At 42.3% G+C, this 14,137-nt stretch overlaps 1 protein-coding gene across 1 annotated transcript in view; it reads left to right on the top strand.

The window, feature by feature from the left end:
• Positions 1 to 9,021: 9,021 nt before the first annotated feature.
• Positions 9,022 to 14,137, top strand: part of taf1b (TATA box binding protein (Tbp)-associated factor, RNA polymerase I, B) — a 94,103-nt gene continuing 88,987 nt past the window's right edge. Inside the window, exons 1-2 of the mRNA XM_043678043.1 lie at positions 9,022 to 9,684; positions 11,356 to 11,454. Of these exons, the coding sequence (XP_043533978.1) occupies positions 9,667 to 9,684; positions 11,356 to 11,454 (117 nt within the window). The 5' untranslated portion in view covers positions 9,022 to 9,666. The remainder of the gene's footprint in view (positions 9,685 to 11,355; positions 11,455 to 14,137) is intronic.

Raw genomic sequence — 14,137 nt, 5'->3', positions numbered from 1 at the left:
CATAACAGCAAAAAATAAGGATTGACTGGAAAAGTCATCAGTCAAATACACTAACCCTGGAATTTGAAACAGGACCAGAGCAGATTAAAGGATATTTCAGTCATTTACTGATTAGTCCTGTTCCATCACTCTTACAGCATGCAGCCTGCTCCAGAAATTTCAAGGCCTGCTAGATTTAGGCCTTTGAATAGGACTTAAATTTTGTTAGAGGAAACAAAATTATCAAATCGCATTTAAGTCGGATAAGCTCATGAAGGGAAAGGGGGCTCAGTGGTTAGCATTGCTGCCTCACAGCGCCAGGGACCAAAGTTCGATTCCAGCCTCAGGAGACTGTCTGTGTGGAGTTTGCACATTCTCCCAGTGTCTGCGTGGGTTTGCTTCCGTTTCCTCCCACAGTCCAAAGGTGTGCAGGTTGGGTGAATTGGCCATGCTAAATTGTCCAGTATACAGGGATGTTTAGGTTAGATGCATTAGCCAAGGGGAAATGTAGAGTAATGGGTCCTGGTGGGATACACTTTAGAGGGGCGGTGTGGACTTGTTGGGCCGAAGGGTCTGTTTCCACACTGTAGGAAATCTAATTCTAATTATAACGTGTGAAGTGATTCATTTTGGTAAGAAGAATACAGAAAGGCAATCAAGAATAAAAGATACAATTCTAAAGGGGATGCAGGAGCAGAGGGATTGGCTATGTATTATTCATTGAAGGTGACAGGACATGTTGACAGAGCTGTTATAAAGTGTACGATTTCCTAAGCTTTATTAATAATGCTATGTGGTAGAAGAACAAAGAGATTACGTTCAATTAACCAAAAGCAAAGTCTGTTAAAGATCTAAAATAAAATCAGCGAGTGCTGGAGAAATTCAGCAGATGTGGCTGGATCTGTGGACAGAGAAACAGTTAATGTTTCGAATTGAATATGTCTTTTCTTTGGAATTGAGGGGAAAAGTTGAAAAGGGACCCTGAGGAGCAACCTTTTCATGCAGAGGGTTGTGCGTGAATGGAATGAGCTGCCAGAGGAATGGTGGAGACTGGTACAATTGCAATATTTAAAAGGCATCTGGATGGGTATATAAATAACAAATGGGACTAGATTAATTTAGGATATCTGGTTGGAATGAAGAGTCTGTTTCCATGCTGTTATATCTCTATGACTCTATGACTTTACAAGTAACTAGTTTGGCCTCACCTGTGTCCAGGTCTGGGTGTCAAACTTTGGAGAAGATGTGAAGACATCAGAGAGGGTGCAGGAAAGATTCATGAGAATGGCTCTAGGTATGAGGACCCTTTGTTACATAGATAAATAGATAGATTGGAGAATTTGGAGTTCTTGCTTGGAGAAGAAAGCTGAGAAGAAAACTAATTTAAGATATTCAGCAGCAATGAGTACAAGAGTAGATATCGGGAGACTGTTCCCATTCATTGGAGGTTCAAGAACAGGAAGGCATCGATTTAAGGTCATTGTCAGAAGAAGCAATGAACAGATTCAAGAACAGCTTTTTCCCCACTGTTTTCAGATTTTTGAACAGCTCAAATGATAGTTCTGATATCTCTCTTTCTGTCTCTCTCTCTCTCTCTGCACCTTCTCTGCAGCTGTAACATTGTATTCCGCACTCTATTCTGCTACCATGATGTCCTTGGTATGGCACGATCTGCCTGCATAGCACGCAAAACAACAATTTTCACTGTATCTCAGTACATGTGACAACAATAAATTGATCGATCAATAGAATAGTGACATGAGGAAAAACTTAATTGCATACCGAATGGTTCTGGAAAGCACTGCCTGAAAGAGTAGGAGAGGTGGATTCAGTCAAGGAATTCAAAAGTGAGTTGGATTGTTATCTGAAAAGGAAGCACAGATTCACAAGAAATGGTTTGGGGGTTGATGGCACAAAGTGCTCATTCACAGAGTAAGTACCAGTCTGATGGGCCAAATGGCTGCTTCCTGTGCTGGAATACCCAAGTGATTCTGTGATACAATCATACAACAGGGAAGAAAGCTTTCAGAGCTCTGCTGGATCTTTGGTGGAGCTATTCTATTAGTTCTGCTATCCTGCTTTTCCCAAGTATTTATCTAGTTCTCTTTTGAAATTTATTTCCAAATTGGATTCCGTCACCCTTTCAGGGAATGTATTCCAGATCATGAGTCACTAGGCAAAATACTTTTACCAGTCACCTTAAGTCTGTATCCTCCGCTAACCAAACTTTCTGACATATGTTGCAAATAGCTTTTCCATACTTATCTGTCAAAACCCTTCCTCACTTTGAATATCACAACCAATACCTGCTTAATTTTCTAAGGAGAAACTTTTGACCAGGAAAACAGTCCCAGCTTCTCTGCTTGTAATCAGAAGTTTCTCATCTCTGAAGATTTGCATTCATATTGTGCTTTTCATAGCCACAAACATCTCAGAGCACTACACAGCCAATGAAGTACATTTCTAAAACCTAGTCACAGTATTAATGTATGAAACTTTGCAGCCAGTTTGTGCCCAGCATCTTCCACAGACAGCAATCTGATAATGACCAGATAATCTGATAGCTTTGTCATGTCAATCGTGTCTTAAATATTGGCTGGGAGACCAGGAATAACTCCTCTATTCGCTTTCAAAAATACCAGGGGACCTTTGACATCCATCAAATCATGCAGATGCAACCTCAGTTTAATGTCTCGCTGAAAAGGAAGCCCCTTCACTACAGCAGTCAGCCTTGATTCTTGTCCACAAAAGCTGAATGGAAGTTGAATCTGGAACCATGTGATTCCGAACTAAGTGCACCATCAATCGAGCCAAAGCTGACACACTGGTATATCCATTTTCTGCTTCCTCTCAACAGTTTTGATATCCTTCCAAAAAATGTTGTGTGCAGAAGTGAACACAATACCTGAAGTCAACTTAATGAGTTATAAAGGTTGGGTGAAACATCTTTGTTTTTGTATTCTATTCCATTATTAATATAGCCTAGAATACCATACTCTTAACAGTCTCCTCACCATATTGCCACTTTCAAAGATTTGAGAGATTACATTTCCAGGTCTAATCAGTCGTGTGTCTTAGAATTACATAAGCACAACAGATAAAGATCATACAACACCAGGTTATAGTCCAACAGGTTTATTTGGAAGCACTAGTGCTGCTCCTTCATAGGTGGTTGTGGAGAATAAGATCATAAGACACAGAATTTATAGCAAAAGATTACAGTGTCACGCAGCTGAAATGATATATTGAACAAACCTGGATTGTTAAGTCTTTCATCTTTTAGAATGAGTTGCATGCTTCGTTCATTAATATTCCAGTCCCAGGACTTCTTTTTAGTCACGCTAACTTAAGATTTTATAACAAAAAGTGACAATTCAGCTCAGACATTCAAGGTCTGAGATAAGAGTCTATCTATATCTCAATCTTGAGTCAGACTGGTTCTATTTCCTAAGTGGAATTGACAAAATATTACGTGTTTTGGCTTCTAAGCCAAGATCAAAGTTTACAATTGAGTGGTCACTAGAACCAACTCCAAGGCTCCTTCCAATTTGGTGAGGTATGTATGGTTTAGGATGATGCTGTTACCCCTTGAAAACCTGGCAATTGCTAGGGGCATAGGAAACAACATTATTGCCCATATTAATGCACAACAATGACCCGGCAGTGGGATCTGAGCACTAACAAACTGAATGAGCAGTACATGGTTCAAGGCATAATGGCACCACAGAAACAGGAAACAGTCCCACCAAGAAAAGATTCCAACCAAAGGGATAGCATTTGGAAAAGGAGAGATCTGAGAAATCAAGGATCATGATGAACAAAGTCAAGCAATTTTCTAGATGAAGTCAAAGATGGCCAGAAGAGGTTCTGGACTGTCAATTAAGGAAAAGAGTTTAACACAGAATTTAACACAGTGCTATTTGAAAAGATTTTCACTCAGCAACTTTGAAGGAATGAAGATATAGTTCCAAGTCAGGAAGATGTATAGCTTGGGAGGAATCTTGCAGGTGATGGCATTCCCTTTGGTCAAGGGACCTCATTCTTTAAGGTCATAGGTTTGGAAGCCTTGGTGAGTTACACATGTTTGTCTTACAGATAGTACACACTGCTGCCATTGTGGTGAAAGGAGTGAATGCTGAAGGCGGTGAATGGGGTGCCAATCAAGTTCCAATTCTGACAGTTTATGCCAGGATAAGGATAAGCTGGGGATCAAAGGCACTAAACAGTGCAGGTATAGACATCCAATACTCAGAGAAACAAAAGAGTGCGCTCTCAAAATATGCAACAATGTTATCTTAAAGCAGTTTTAGCCATACCTGAACATTCTCTTGTTTCACTGAAAGGAAATGTGCAAAAGTAAAGAAAAATGGGAGTAAATTGTGCTGGTTAAAACTGCTCAACATTAAGTGAACAATAGAATTTTTAAAAACTAGCATTTTCTCAAGAAATTAATTAGAGACAAAGTGAATAAAAATGAATAATACTTCAATAGGGTACAGATGGACTCATTTTTAGCCTGACATTATGTAACATTACAAACAGAAATCCAAAGTAGAATACAGTTGATGTGGATATTTGAAATAAGGTCAACATATGCTGGAAAAGCTCAACAGCTAAGGCACCAACTATGCAGAAAGAGAGTGGACTTAATCAGAATTGTTGTATAAATATGGATTCCTTTTTGTTGCTGTTCAGTTAAGGAAGACACACAAACAGACTGCCCAGTTACCAGTGCATAGGTTTAGCTGTAGCTATCTTCAATAGGAGACCATTAGTGTATATAGGAATGTTCCTCCTGCATGATGTTTGAGGTGAGGGACGCCATTAGTGTCCCATCCAAGTAATCTGCAGGAAGTGCACCTAATTCTTGCTCCTCCAAGACTGCGTTAGGAAAATGGAGCGGGAGCGAGATGAACTTCAGATCATTTGGGAGGCAGAGGCTGTGATAGATAAGAGTTTCAGGGAAGTAGTTACTCCTAGACACAAAGAAAACTGGGTAATTGTTTGAAGGTGGGAGAAAACAGTCAGTGCAGGGATCCCCTGTGGTCATTCCCCTGAAAAACAAGTATACCGTTTTGGATATTATTGGCAGGGGGGACCTACCAGGGGCATGCAGTGGGGTGCAGGTCTCTGGCACAGAGTCTGTTCCTATTGGAACAGGACGAGAAAGCGAGAAAGGAGGAGAGTGTTAGTCATTGGGGACTCAATCATTAGAGGGTCAAATAGAGTGTTTGTTGGGAACAAACGAGACTCACAGTTGGTGTGTTACCTCCGAGGTACCAGGGTCTGTGATGTCTCGGATTGTGTCTTTGGGGTCCTGAAGAAAGAGGGTGACCAGCCCCAAGGCGTAGTCCATGTAGGTACCAACGACATAGGTAGAAAGAGGGATAGCGATGTAAGTCAGGATTTCAGGGAGCTAGGGTGGAAGCTGAGAGCTAGAACAAACAGTCATTATTTCTCATGTGTTATCCATGCCATGTGATAGCAAGGCAAGGAATAGAGAGAGATACCAGCTGAACACGTGGCTGCAGGGATGGTGCAGGAGGAAAGGTTTCAGGTACATGGATAATTGGGGTTCATTCTGGGGAAGGTGAGATCTCTACAAACAGAACGGTCTTCATTTGAGCCAGAGGGGTACTAATATTCTGGGTGGGAAATTTGCTGGTGATATTCGGGTGGGTTTAAACGAGCTCAGCAGGGGATGGGAACCTGAGGTGTAGTTCCAGTGCACAGGATGATGAGAGTAGGGAGGGCATGAACAGGATTTCACAGTCACAGGAATGTGCTGGCAGACAGCAAGCTGCTTTGAAGTGTGTCTACTTCAATGCCAGAAGTATCCGAAATAAGGTAGGTGAGATTGCGGCATGGATATGTACCTGTGACTTCGATGTTGTGGCCATTTCGGAGACATGGATACAGCAGGGTCAGGTATAGATGTTGCAGGTTCCAGGATTTAGATGTTTCATTAAGAACAGGAAAGGCAGTAAAAGAGGGGGAGGTGTGGCCTTGTTAGTCAAGGACAGTATAACAGTGGCTGAAAGAACTTTTGATGAGGTCTCATCTACTGAGGTGGTATGGGCTGAAATTCAAAACAAGAGAGGAGAGCTCACACTGCTGTTAGCTGTTAATAGATAATAGACAATAGGTGCAGGAGTAGGCCATTCTGTTCATAGGCCTCTGCAAAGTTCCAGGGATGTGGAGGAGAGGATCAGCAAAATGATTTTGGGTAGGAGTGAAAGGAACAGGGTGGTCAATGTGGGGGACTTTAACTTCCCAACATTGACTTGAAATGCTATAACTCTAGTATGCAGGATGGATCAGTTTTTGTCCAATGTGTGCAGGAGTGTTTCCTGACACAGTAGGTCAAAGGGCCGACAAGAGGGAAGGCCACACCGAATCTGGTGCTTGGTAATGAACCAGGCCAGGTGTTTGAATTAGTGGTAGGAGAGCACTTTTGAGAGAGTGACTATAATTCAGTTACGTTTAGTTTAGGGATAGGTACATGCCACAGAGCGAGAGTTATAGATGGGGAAAGGGCAATTATAATGCGATTAAGCAAGACTTAGGATGCATAGAATGGGGTAGCAAAATGCAGGGGATGGAAACAATCGAAATGTGGAGCTGGTTTAAGGAACAGATATTGCGTGTACTTGATAGGTATGTCCCTGTCAGGCAGGGAGGAAGTGCGAAGGTAAGGGAATCATGGTTTACTAAAGAAATTGCATTTCTTAAGCGGAAGAAGGAGGCCTATGTAAAGTTGAGATGAGATGGTTCAGATGAGGCGATGAGAATTGCAGATTAGTGAGGATGGATTTAAAGAGAGAGTTAAGAGCAAGGACAGGACATGAGCAGTCTTTAGCAGGTATGTGAGAAATAAAAGGACGACTAGGGTAGGAATAGGGCCAGTCAAAGACAGAAGTGGGAAGTTGTGTGTGGACCCTGTGGAGATCGGAGAGATGCTAAACAAATATTTCTCATCTGTTTTCACCCAGGAAAAGGAGAACATTGTAGAGGAGAAGAATAAGATATGGGATATTAGACTAGAAAGGATTGAGGTTAGTAAGGAAGAGGTGTTAACACTTCTAGAAGGAGTGCAAGTAGACAAGTCCTCTGGGTTGGATGGGATTTATCCGAGGATTCTCTGGGAAGCTAGGGAGGAGATGGCGGAGTCTTTGGCCTTGATCTTTGACTTGTCATTGTCTACAGGTTTAGTACCAGAGGACTGGAAAATTGCAAATGTTGTGGCCTTGTTCAAGGACAGTAGAGATGACCCAAGTAATTATAGACCAGTGAGCCTTACGTCTGTTGCAGGAAAAGTTTTGGAAAGGATTATAAGAGATAGGATTTATAGTAATCTAGCAAGCAACAATTTGATTGCAGATAGTCAACATGGTTTTGTCAAGGGCAGGTGGTGTCTCACAAACCTTACTGAGTTTTTTGAGAAGGTGACCAAGCACGTGGATGAGGGTAGGGCAGTTGATGTTGTGTACATGGACTTCAGTAAAGCCTTTGATCAGGTTCCACATGGTAGGCTGTTTGAGAAAAGGCAGAGGCATGGGATTGAGGTTGATTTAGCAGTTTGGATTAGGAACTGGCTTTCTGTAAGAAGGCAGCGAGTGGTGGTTGATGGAAAATATTCAGCCTGCAGCCCGGTTACAAGTGATGTGCCACAGGGATTTGTTTTGGGACCACTGCTGTTTGTCATTTTTATAAATGACTTGGATACAGGCATAGGTGGATGGGCCAGTAAGTTTGCAGATGGCACTAAAGTCGGTGGAGTAGTGGACAGTGTGGAAGAATGTTGCAGATTGTAGGGGGACTTGGATAAACTGCAGAATTGGGCTGAGAGATGGCAAATGGAGTTCAATGCAGATAAATGTGAGGTGATTCACTTTGGGAAGAATAACAGGAAGGCAGAATACTGGGTCAGTGGAAAGATTCTATGTAGTGTGGATGTATAGTGGGATCTTGGAGTCCATTTACATGGATCCCCGAAAGTTACCACCCGGGTTCATTGTGCTGTTAAGAAGGCAATACGGTGTGTTAGGTTTTATTGGTAGAGGGATTAAGTTCCGGAACCATAAGGTCATGCTGCAACTATACAAAATGCAAGTGCGGCTGCACTTGGAATATTGTGTACAGTTCTGGTTGCCCCATTACAGGAAGGATGTGGAAGTATTGGAAAAGGTGCAGAGGAAATTTACCATAATGTTGCCTGGTCTGGAGGGAAGGTCTTAAAAGGAAAGGCTGAGAGACTTGGGTGTGTTCTCATTGGAGAGAAGCTAAGAGGGGATTTGATAGAGACATACAAGATGATTAGAGGATAAGACAGGGTAGACAGTGAAAGTCTTTTTCGTAGGATGATGATGTCAGCATGTACAAGGGGGCATAACTACAAATTGAGGGGTGATAGATTTAAGACAGATGTCAGAGGCAGGTTCCTTACTCAGAGAGTGGTAAGTGCGTGGAATGCCCACCTGCTAATGTAGTTAACGCAGCCACATGAGGGACATTTAAACAATTCTTGGATGATAATGGGATAGTGTGGGGGGATGGGTTTAGATTAGTTCACAGGTCAGTACAACATCGAGGGCCTGTTCTGCGTTCTATGTAACATCATGATGGATTTTTAAGGGACGGATACTCTACCACTTGTTTTTGAATTATATTCACTTCTGATGTGAAGCTACTTTGAACAATATTCCAGGTCTATCATATCAAAACAGTTAAATGTCATATAAACATCTAACTATCTTTCTTCAGTTTAAGCACTGACTTCATTCTATTTACATCTCATCAGTCAAGATGCCACCCACCCCTTCCCATGCATATACATATTGGAAAATATGCTGAGCTAAATTGATTATATTTTTCCTGCGTGTCCTGACTCATGTGTTGTAAAGCCTCACCATGTTTACTTTGCATTGTTCATTTTTTATTGCAAAGATATACTTTATTAATAAAAAAAACATGTACATACATTGGTACTAAAGCAGTTCTGTACAGTGTTTGCATATCAAGAAAAACAAACATTGGAATCTGACATTCCCTGAGGTTGCAAAAACCAAAGGCTTTTTTTTTATTGATGCAGGACACTATTTACAGACGTTTGAGGCCATGAGAGGGTCTGACCATTGAACAGACCCGCATTGTACTTTGACAGAAATACCTTAGACGATGGTATTATTCCGAATATGAGCTGCAGCATTCTCCAAGTTTTAAATCACCCCCTTATTGTCTAGACATTGAATCATAGCATTACCATCCATTCACGCCTATTTTCAAGTCTCCTTGCCCTGATTCATTTTCATCCAATGATTATGTATCCGTTAAGTTTTAGTTTCCCACAGCTTCCCACCCCCTCCCCCGTCTTGCATCGTTGCATTTCAACAAATTAAAATCTTCCACAGGAAATATTCACGTCGTTGTCAAGTTCAAAAAAAAAGGGGTTATGTTTACATGGTCGGCCAAGACTTTTAAAATACACAAACGTATTCACGTACAGACCGTGTTTGTGTTGTATTAAACACCCCGCTGGGTTTCCAGTCATTTTGAGAACGTGATAAAGCAGCAGCTGAGCACATTCCATCAAAACCGGACGGTTTGGAGCGGCGGACCGGAAGTGCGCCCGGGAGAAAGTGGTCCGGCCGGAACTACAAGGGGGGGGTGGTCCGGGCAAGGTGGGGAATGGATGAGGAGGACACGGTGAGTGGGGCGGTTAGTGCGCGAGCCGGCCACCCTCGAGCTGCAGTACCTCGACGTTGTACATCCGGGTCTCACCGTCCATTGAATGGACGGTTACATTACAGTATAATTTCAAATCTGTCAGCAAGGAGGTGGTCGTGTGCCGATTCTGCTGCGCTTTTCCAGTTCCTCTCTGTGTCTGGCTCATGGGTCCGTTATCCTGCCCCCCCCCCCCCAGCTAGGACAAGACCCCAGGCCATCCCCAAGCTTCCCTGCTGACTTTCACACCCTGATTCCCTTGCCAGGCCCCACCACTAAGTATCCTCAATACCCCATCCCTTTTACACTCTCTCCCCACCCCCAGCTACCCTAACCACCCTATCATTTTTCTAGCACACTTCCCACCTGACCAACTGCCATGCTAACCCCATACTCACCTACATACTTACACGTTCACTGCACCTGTCAAAGTGACTGCCTGTATTGGTGGGCATTTAAATCTCAAAATATATCACACTGCCTTTGCAAAAGAGGTTCTTAGCTCTTCCCCCTTTGACCCCACCTCCTCCAACCAACTATCCTGTGGAAGTGTTTGATTTCTAATATGCTCTACACTTCAGGGAGAGATGAGATTAGAATTTTCAGCTAAAGTGGTGGGACTCATTCCTAACAGTACCTAAACATGGAAATGATGTGTCTATCTAACTGTGATTCCCAGAAGATCTTGGAGCAGAAGTAGACCATTCAGTCCAATGAGTCTGCTCTGCCACTCAATGACATCCTGACTTATCTGGTAATCCTCAACTCCATTTTCCTCGCTTTACCCCATAACTGAGGCCAAAATATTGAATGCTTTCAAAAAATATTTAGACTCCTAGAGGTGTACAGCATGGAAACAGACCTTTCGGTCCAACTCATCCATGCTGATCAGATATCCCAACCCAATCTAGTCCCACCTGCCAGCACCTGGCCCATTTCCCTCCAAATCCTTCCTATTCATATACCCATCCAGATGTCTTTTAAATGTTGCAATTATATGACCCTTCACTACTTCCTCTGGCAGCTCATTCCATACATGTACTACCCTCTGCATGGAAAAAGTTGCACCTTAGGTCTGTTTTATATCTTTCCCCTCTCACCCTAAACCTCTGTCCTCTAGTTCTTATGTATAGTTTTTCGGGCTGAAGGGCTCAGAGTAAGGGGAGAAAATGAGAATGAGATGGGTGATCAGCTATGGTCATGCTGAATGACAAAGCAGGCTTGAAGCTCAGATTGGTTTACTGTTCCTGTTTTCTATGTTTATATTCCCTTACTGATTAAATATCTGTCTATTGCAGCCCCAATTGCCCAGCCTCCATGGTGAAGAAGTCAAACTCCTCAGGATACTCATGCTATTATTTTTTGAACAAGCTGGATGTGACTAGACTAAATTTGTTCTGGTTTGACAAATTAAGCCTGATCATTACCGGGAGCTTGTCATGTACACAAAAACATCTTGGCACTTGGGGCACCATGTTTGCAATTACTGCTATCACTGTAAAGTTATACTAAAGCTTGTATGTGAGGTGCAGTATAAAAGTTACCATTCCCTCATTTTAGTTTCTTTATTCCCCTTCCAAAATCACATTTGCATTTATGCTTTAGTTTGTATAGGAAATGATTTGTTGAAATCTATGTTTCCATCTTTTTCAGAGAGATTTCAGAGAGCCATGTGAACGATGTTCTGTGATTAACTGGGCGATTTCAGATGAAGGCAAATTCTTTTGCAAGTCCTGTCACAATGTTATTGAGGTGAGTGCTGTTATGTGAAGATTATAGTTTGTTTCCTCATTCAAGTTACTGAAGACATTAACTTATATTGTGGTATAATTACACTTGCCTTTACAAATTCCCTGTTGCCTGTAAATTGTATCTGGATGAAACTAGAATAGTTTTGAAACATAGTGGTAAAATGTTTGTCAGCGAAGTTGAGAGGCCATGATTAATGTGAATGCCATTACCATGTTGAGGGAACAAGGGAGACTGAATGGGTAAGGGGAAGCAAGGGAGTGTGTGAGAGTCACATGTGTGGACAAGGTATGCACTGGGGAGAATGGGAGTGTTATCCATAAGAGACTGGAGATAGTGTGGGTGAGAAAGAGTGGGGGTTGTGCAGGCAAGAGGGAGCAGAGAGGGGAGATAAGGAGGACTGGTGCAGAGAGCAAGTAAGATGGAACGGAGGGAAGGGTGAGGCAAGGAGGAGCAGAGACCATACCTTGAAAACTGAATCGTTTTGATCACCTTGTCAAAGATATATATGCATTGGAGTCACTTCAGAGAAGGTGCACTATTTTGATCCCATGTATGAAGGGATTGTTTTATGAGATTAAGTAGGTTAGGCTTGTCTTCATTGCAGCTAAGAATAATAAGAGATGACCATGTTGAAATGTACAAGATATTTAGGGGACTTCACAAGTTAGCTGCAAAAAGGTTGATCTCCCCTTGTAGAAGAGTCTACGACCAGAGGGCATAATTTCAGAATAAGGGGTGAGTCATTTAAGATATTTAATTAAGATGAGAAATTTCTTCTCTGACGTTGATGAATCTGTTAAACTCTTTACAGAGGGCTGAAGATGCTGGGCTGTTAAGTATAATCAAAGCTGAGATAGACAGATTTTAATCAGTTACAGAATTGGGGGTTTGGAGAAAAGGCAGGAAAGTGGAGTTGAGGTTCAAGCATGATCTCATTGAATGGTGGAGTCAACTTGACGGACTGAATGGCCTATTTCTGCTCTGAGGTCTTGTATAATTGGTGAAGCAAATGGGATCAATGAATATTTCAATACTGAAGATCTTCCCAGGTCATGTACAATAATCCAGTATGTATATAATGTATTAAACTTTTTGACTTCCTATTCTTTGCACTAGCTTTCATTTTGCCATTTAATAATATATACTGACCTTTCGTAATGTTTAAACTGGCAACAGCAGTGTCTGCTTCTGGTACTTTTATAGCTAAGACTAATGCTACTTTTAATTTCTGTTGCACCTGACATGGTTTAAAACAGTGTCAGTTAAATTAATTTGTGGACATAGTGCAAGATGACCCAAGTTTAAACTAGTAAGAGGTAACTTAAGAACCTTGGCTATGATCTTTGTGTCCTTACTGTCCACTGGAGTAGTACCAGATGATTGGAGGGTGGCCAATGTTATTCCCTTGTTCAAGAACGGGAATAGGGATAACCTTGGGAATTACAGACTAGTCGGTCTTCTATCAGTGGTGGGCAAAGTATTGGAGAGGATTCTGATAGACAGGATCTATGATTACTTGGAAAACCATAGTTTGATTAGAGACAGTCAGCATGGCTTTGTGATGGGCAGGTCATGCCTCACCAGCCCTGTTGAGTTCTTTAAAGATGCGACAAAACACATAGATGAAGATAGATCAGTGGATGTGGTGTACATGGATTTTAGCAAGGTGTTTGATAAGGTTCCCTAAGGTAGGTTCATTCAGAAAGTAAGGAGGCATGGGATACAGGGAAATCTAGCTGTCTGAATACAGAATTGGCTGGCCCATGGAAGACAGAAGGTGGTGGTAGATTCAGCCTGAAGCTCAGTGACCAGTGATGTTCTGTAGGGAACAGTTCTGGGACCTCTGCTGTTTGTGTTTTTTTATAAATGATAAAGAAGTGGAAGGGTGGGTTAATAAATTTGCCGATAACACAAAGATTGGTAGAGTTGGGGAGGGCTGTTGTAAAAGGACATTGACAGGATGCAGAACTGGACTGATAAGTGGCAGATGGAGTTCATCCTGGAAAAGTGTGAAGTGGAAGGTCAAATTTGAATGTAGAACACAGGGTTAAAGGTAGGATTCTTGGCAGTGTGGAGGAACAGGGGAATCTTGGGGTCCATGTTCATAGATCCCTCAAAGTTGTCACCCAAGTTGATAGTGTTAAGAAGGCCCATGGTGTGTTGGCTTTTATTAGCAGGGGGATTGAGTTTAAGAGCTGTGAGGTTATGCTGCAGCTCTGTAGAGCCCTGGTTAGACCACAATTGGAATATTGTGTTCAGTTCTGGTCACTTCATCGTAGGAAAGATGTGGAAGCTTTAGAGAGGGTGCAGAGGAGATTTACCAGAATGTTGCCTGAACTGGAGGGCGTGTCTTATGAAGAAAGGCTGAGAGAGCTTTTCTCATTGGAGCAAAGAAAGATGAGCGCTGACTTGGTAGAGGTGTACAAGATTTGAGAGGCACAGATAGAGTATATAGCCAGAGACTTTTTCCTGTGGCAGAAATGTCTGTCACGAGGGTGCATAATTTTAATGCGATTTGAGGAAGGTTATGGGGAGACTAGATTCCCTACAGTGTGGAAACAGTCCCTTCGGCCCAACAAGTCCACACCGACCCTCCGAAGAGTAACCCACCCAGACCCATTTCCCTCTAACTAATGCACCTTAACACTACGGGCAATTTAGCATGGCCAATTCACCTGGCCTG

The sequence above is a fragment of the Chiloscyllium plagiosum genome, chromosome 3 (assembly GCF_004010195.1).
Source record: "Chiloscyllium plagiosum isolate BGI_BamShark_2017 chromosome 3, ASM401019v2, whole genome shotgun sequence".
Lineage (NCBI taxonomy): Eukaryota > Metazoa > Chordata > Chondrichthyes > Orectolobiformes > Hemiscylliidae > Chiloscyllium > Chiloscyllium plagiosum.
This window is presented reverse-complemented; position numbering and strand designations above follow the sequence as displayed.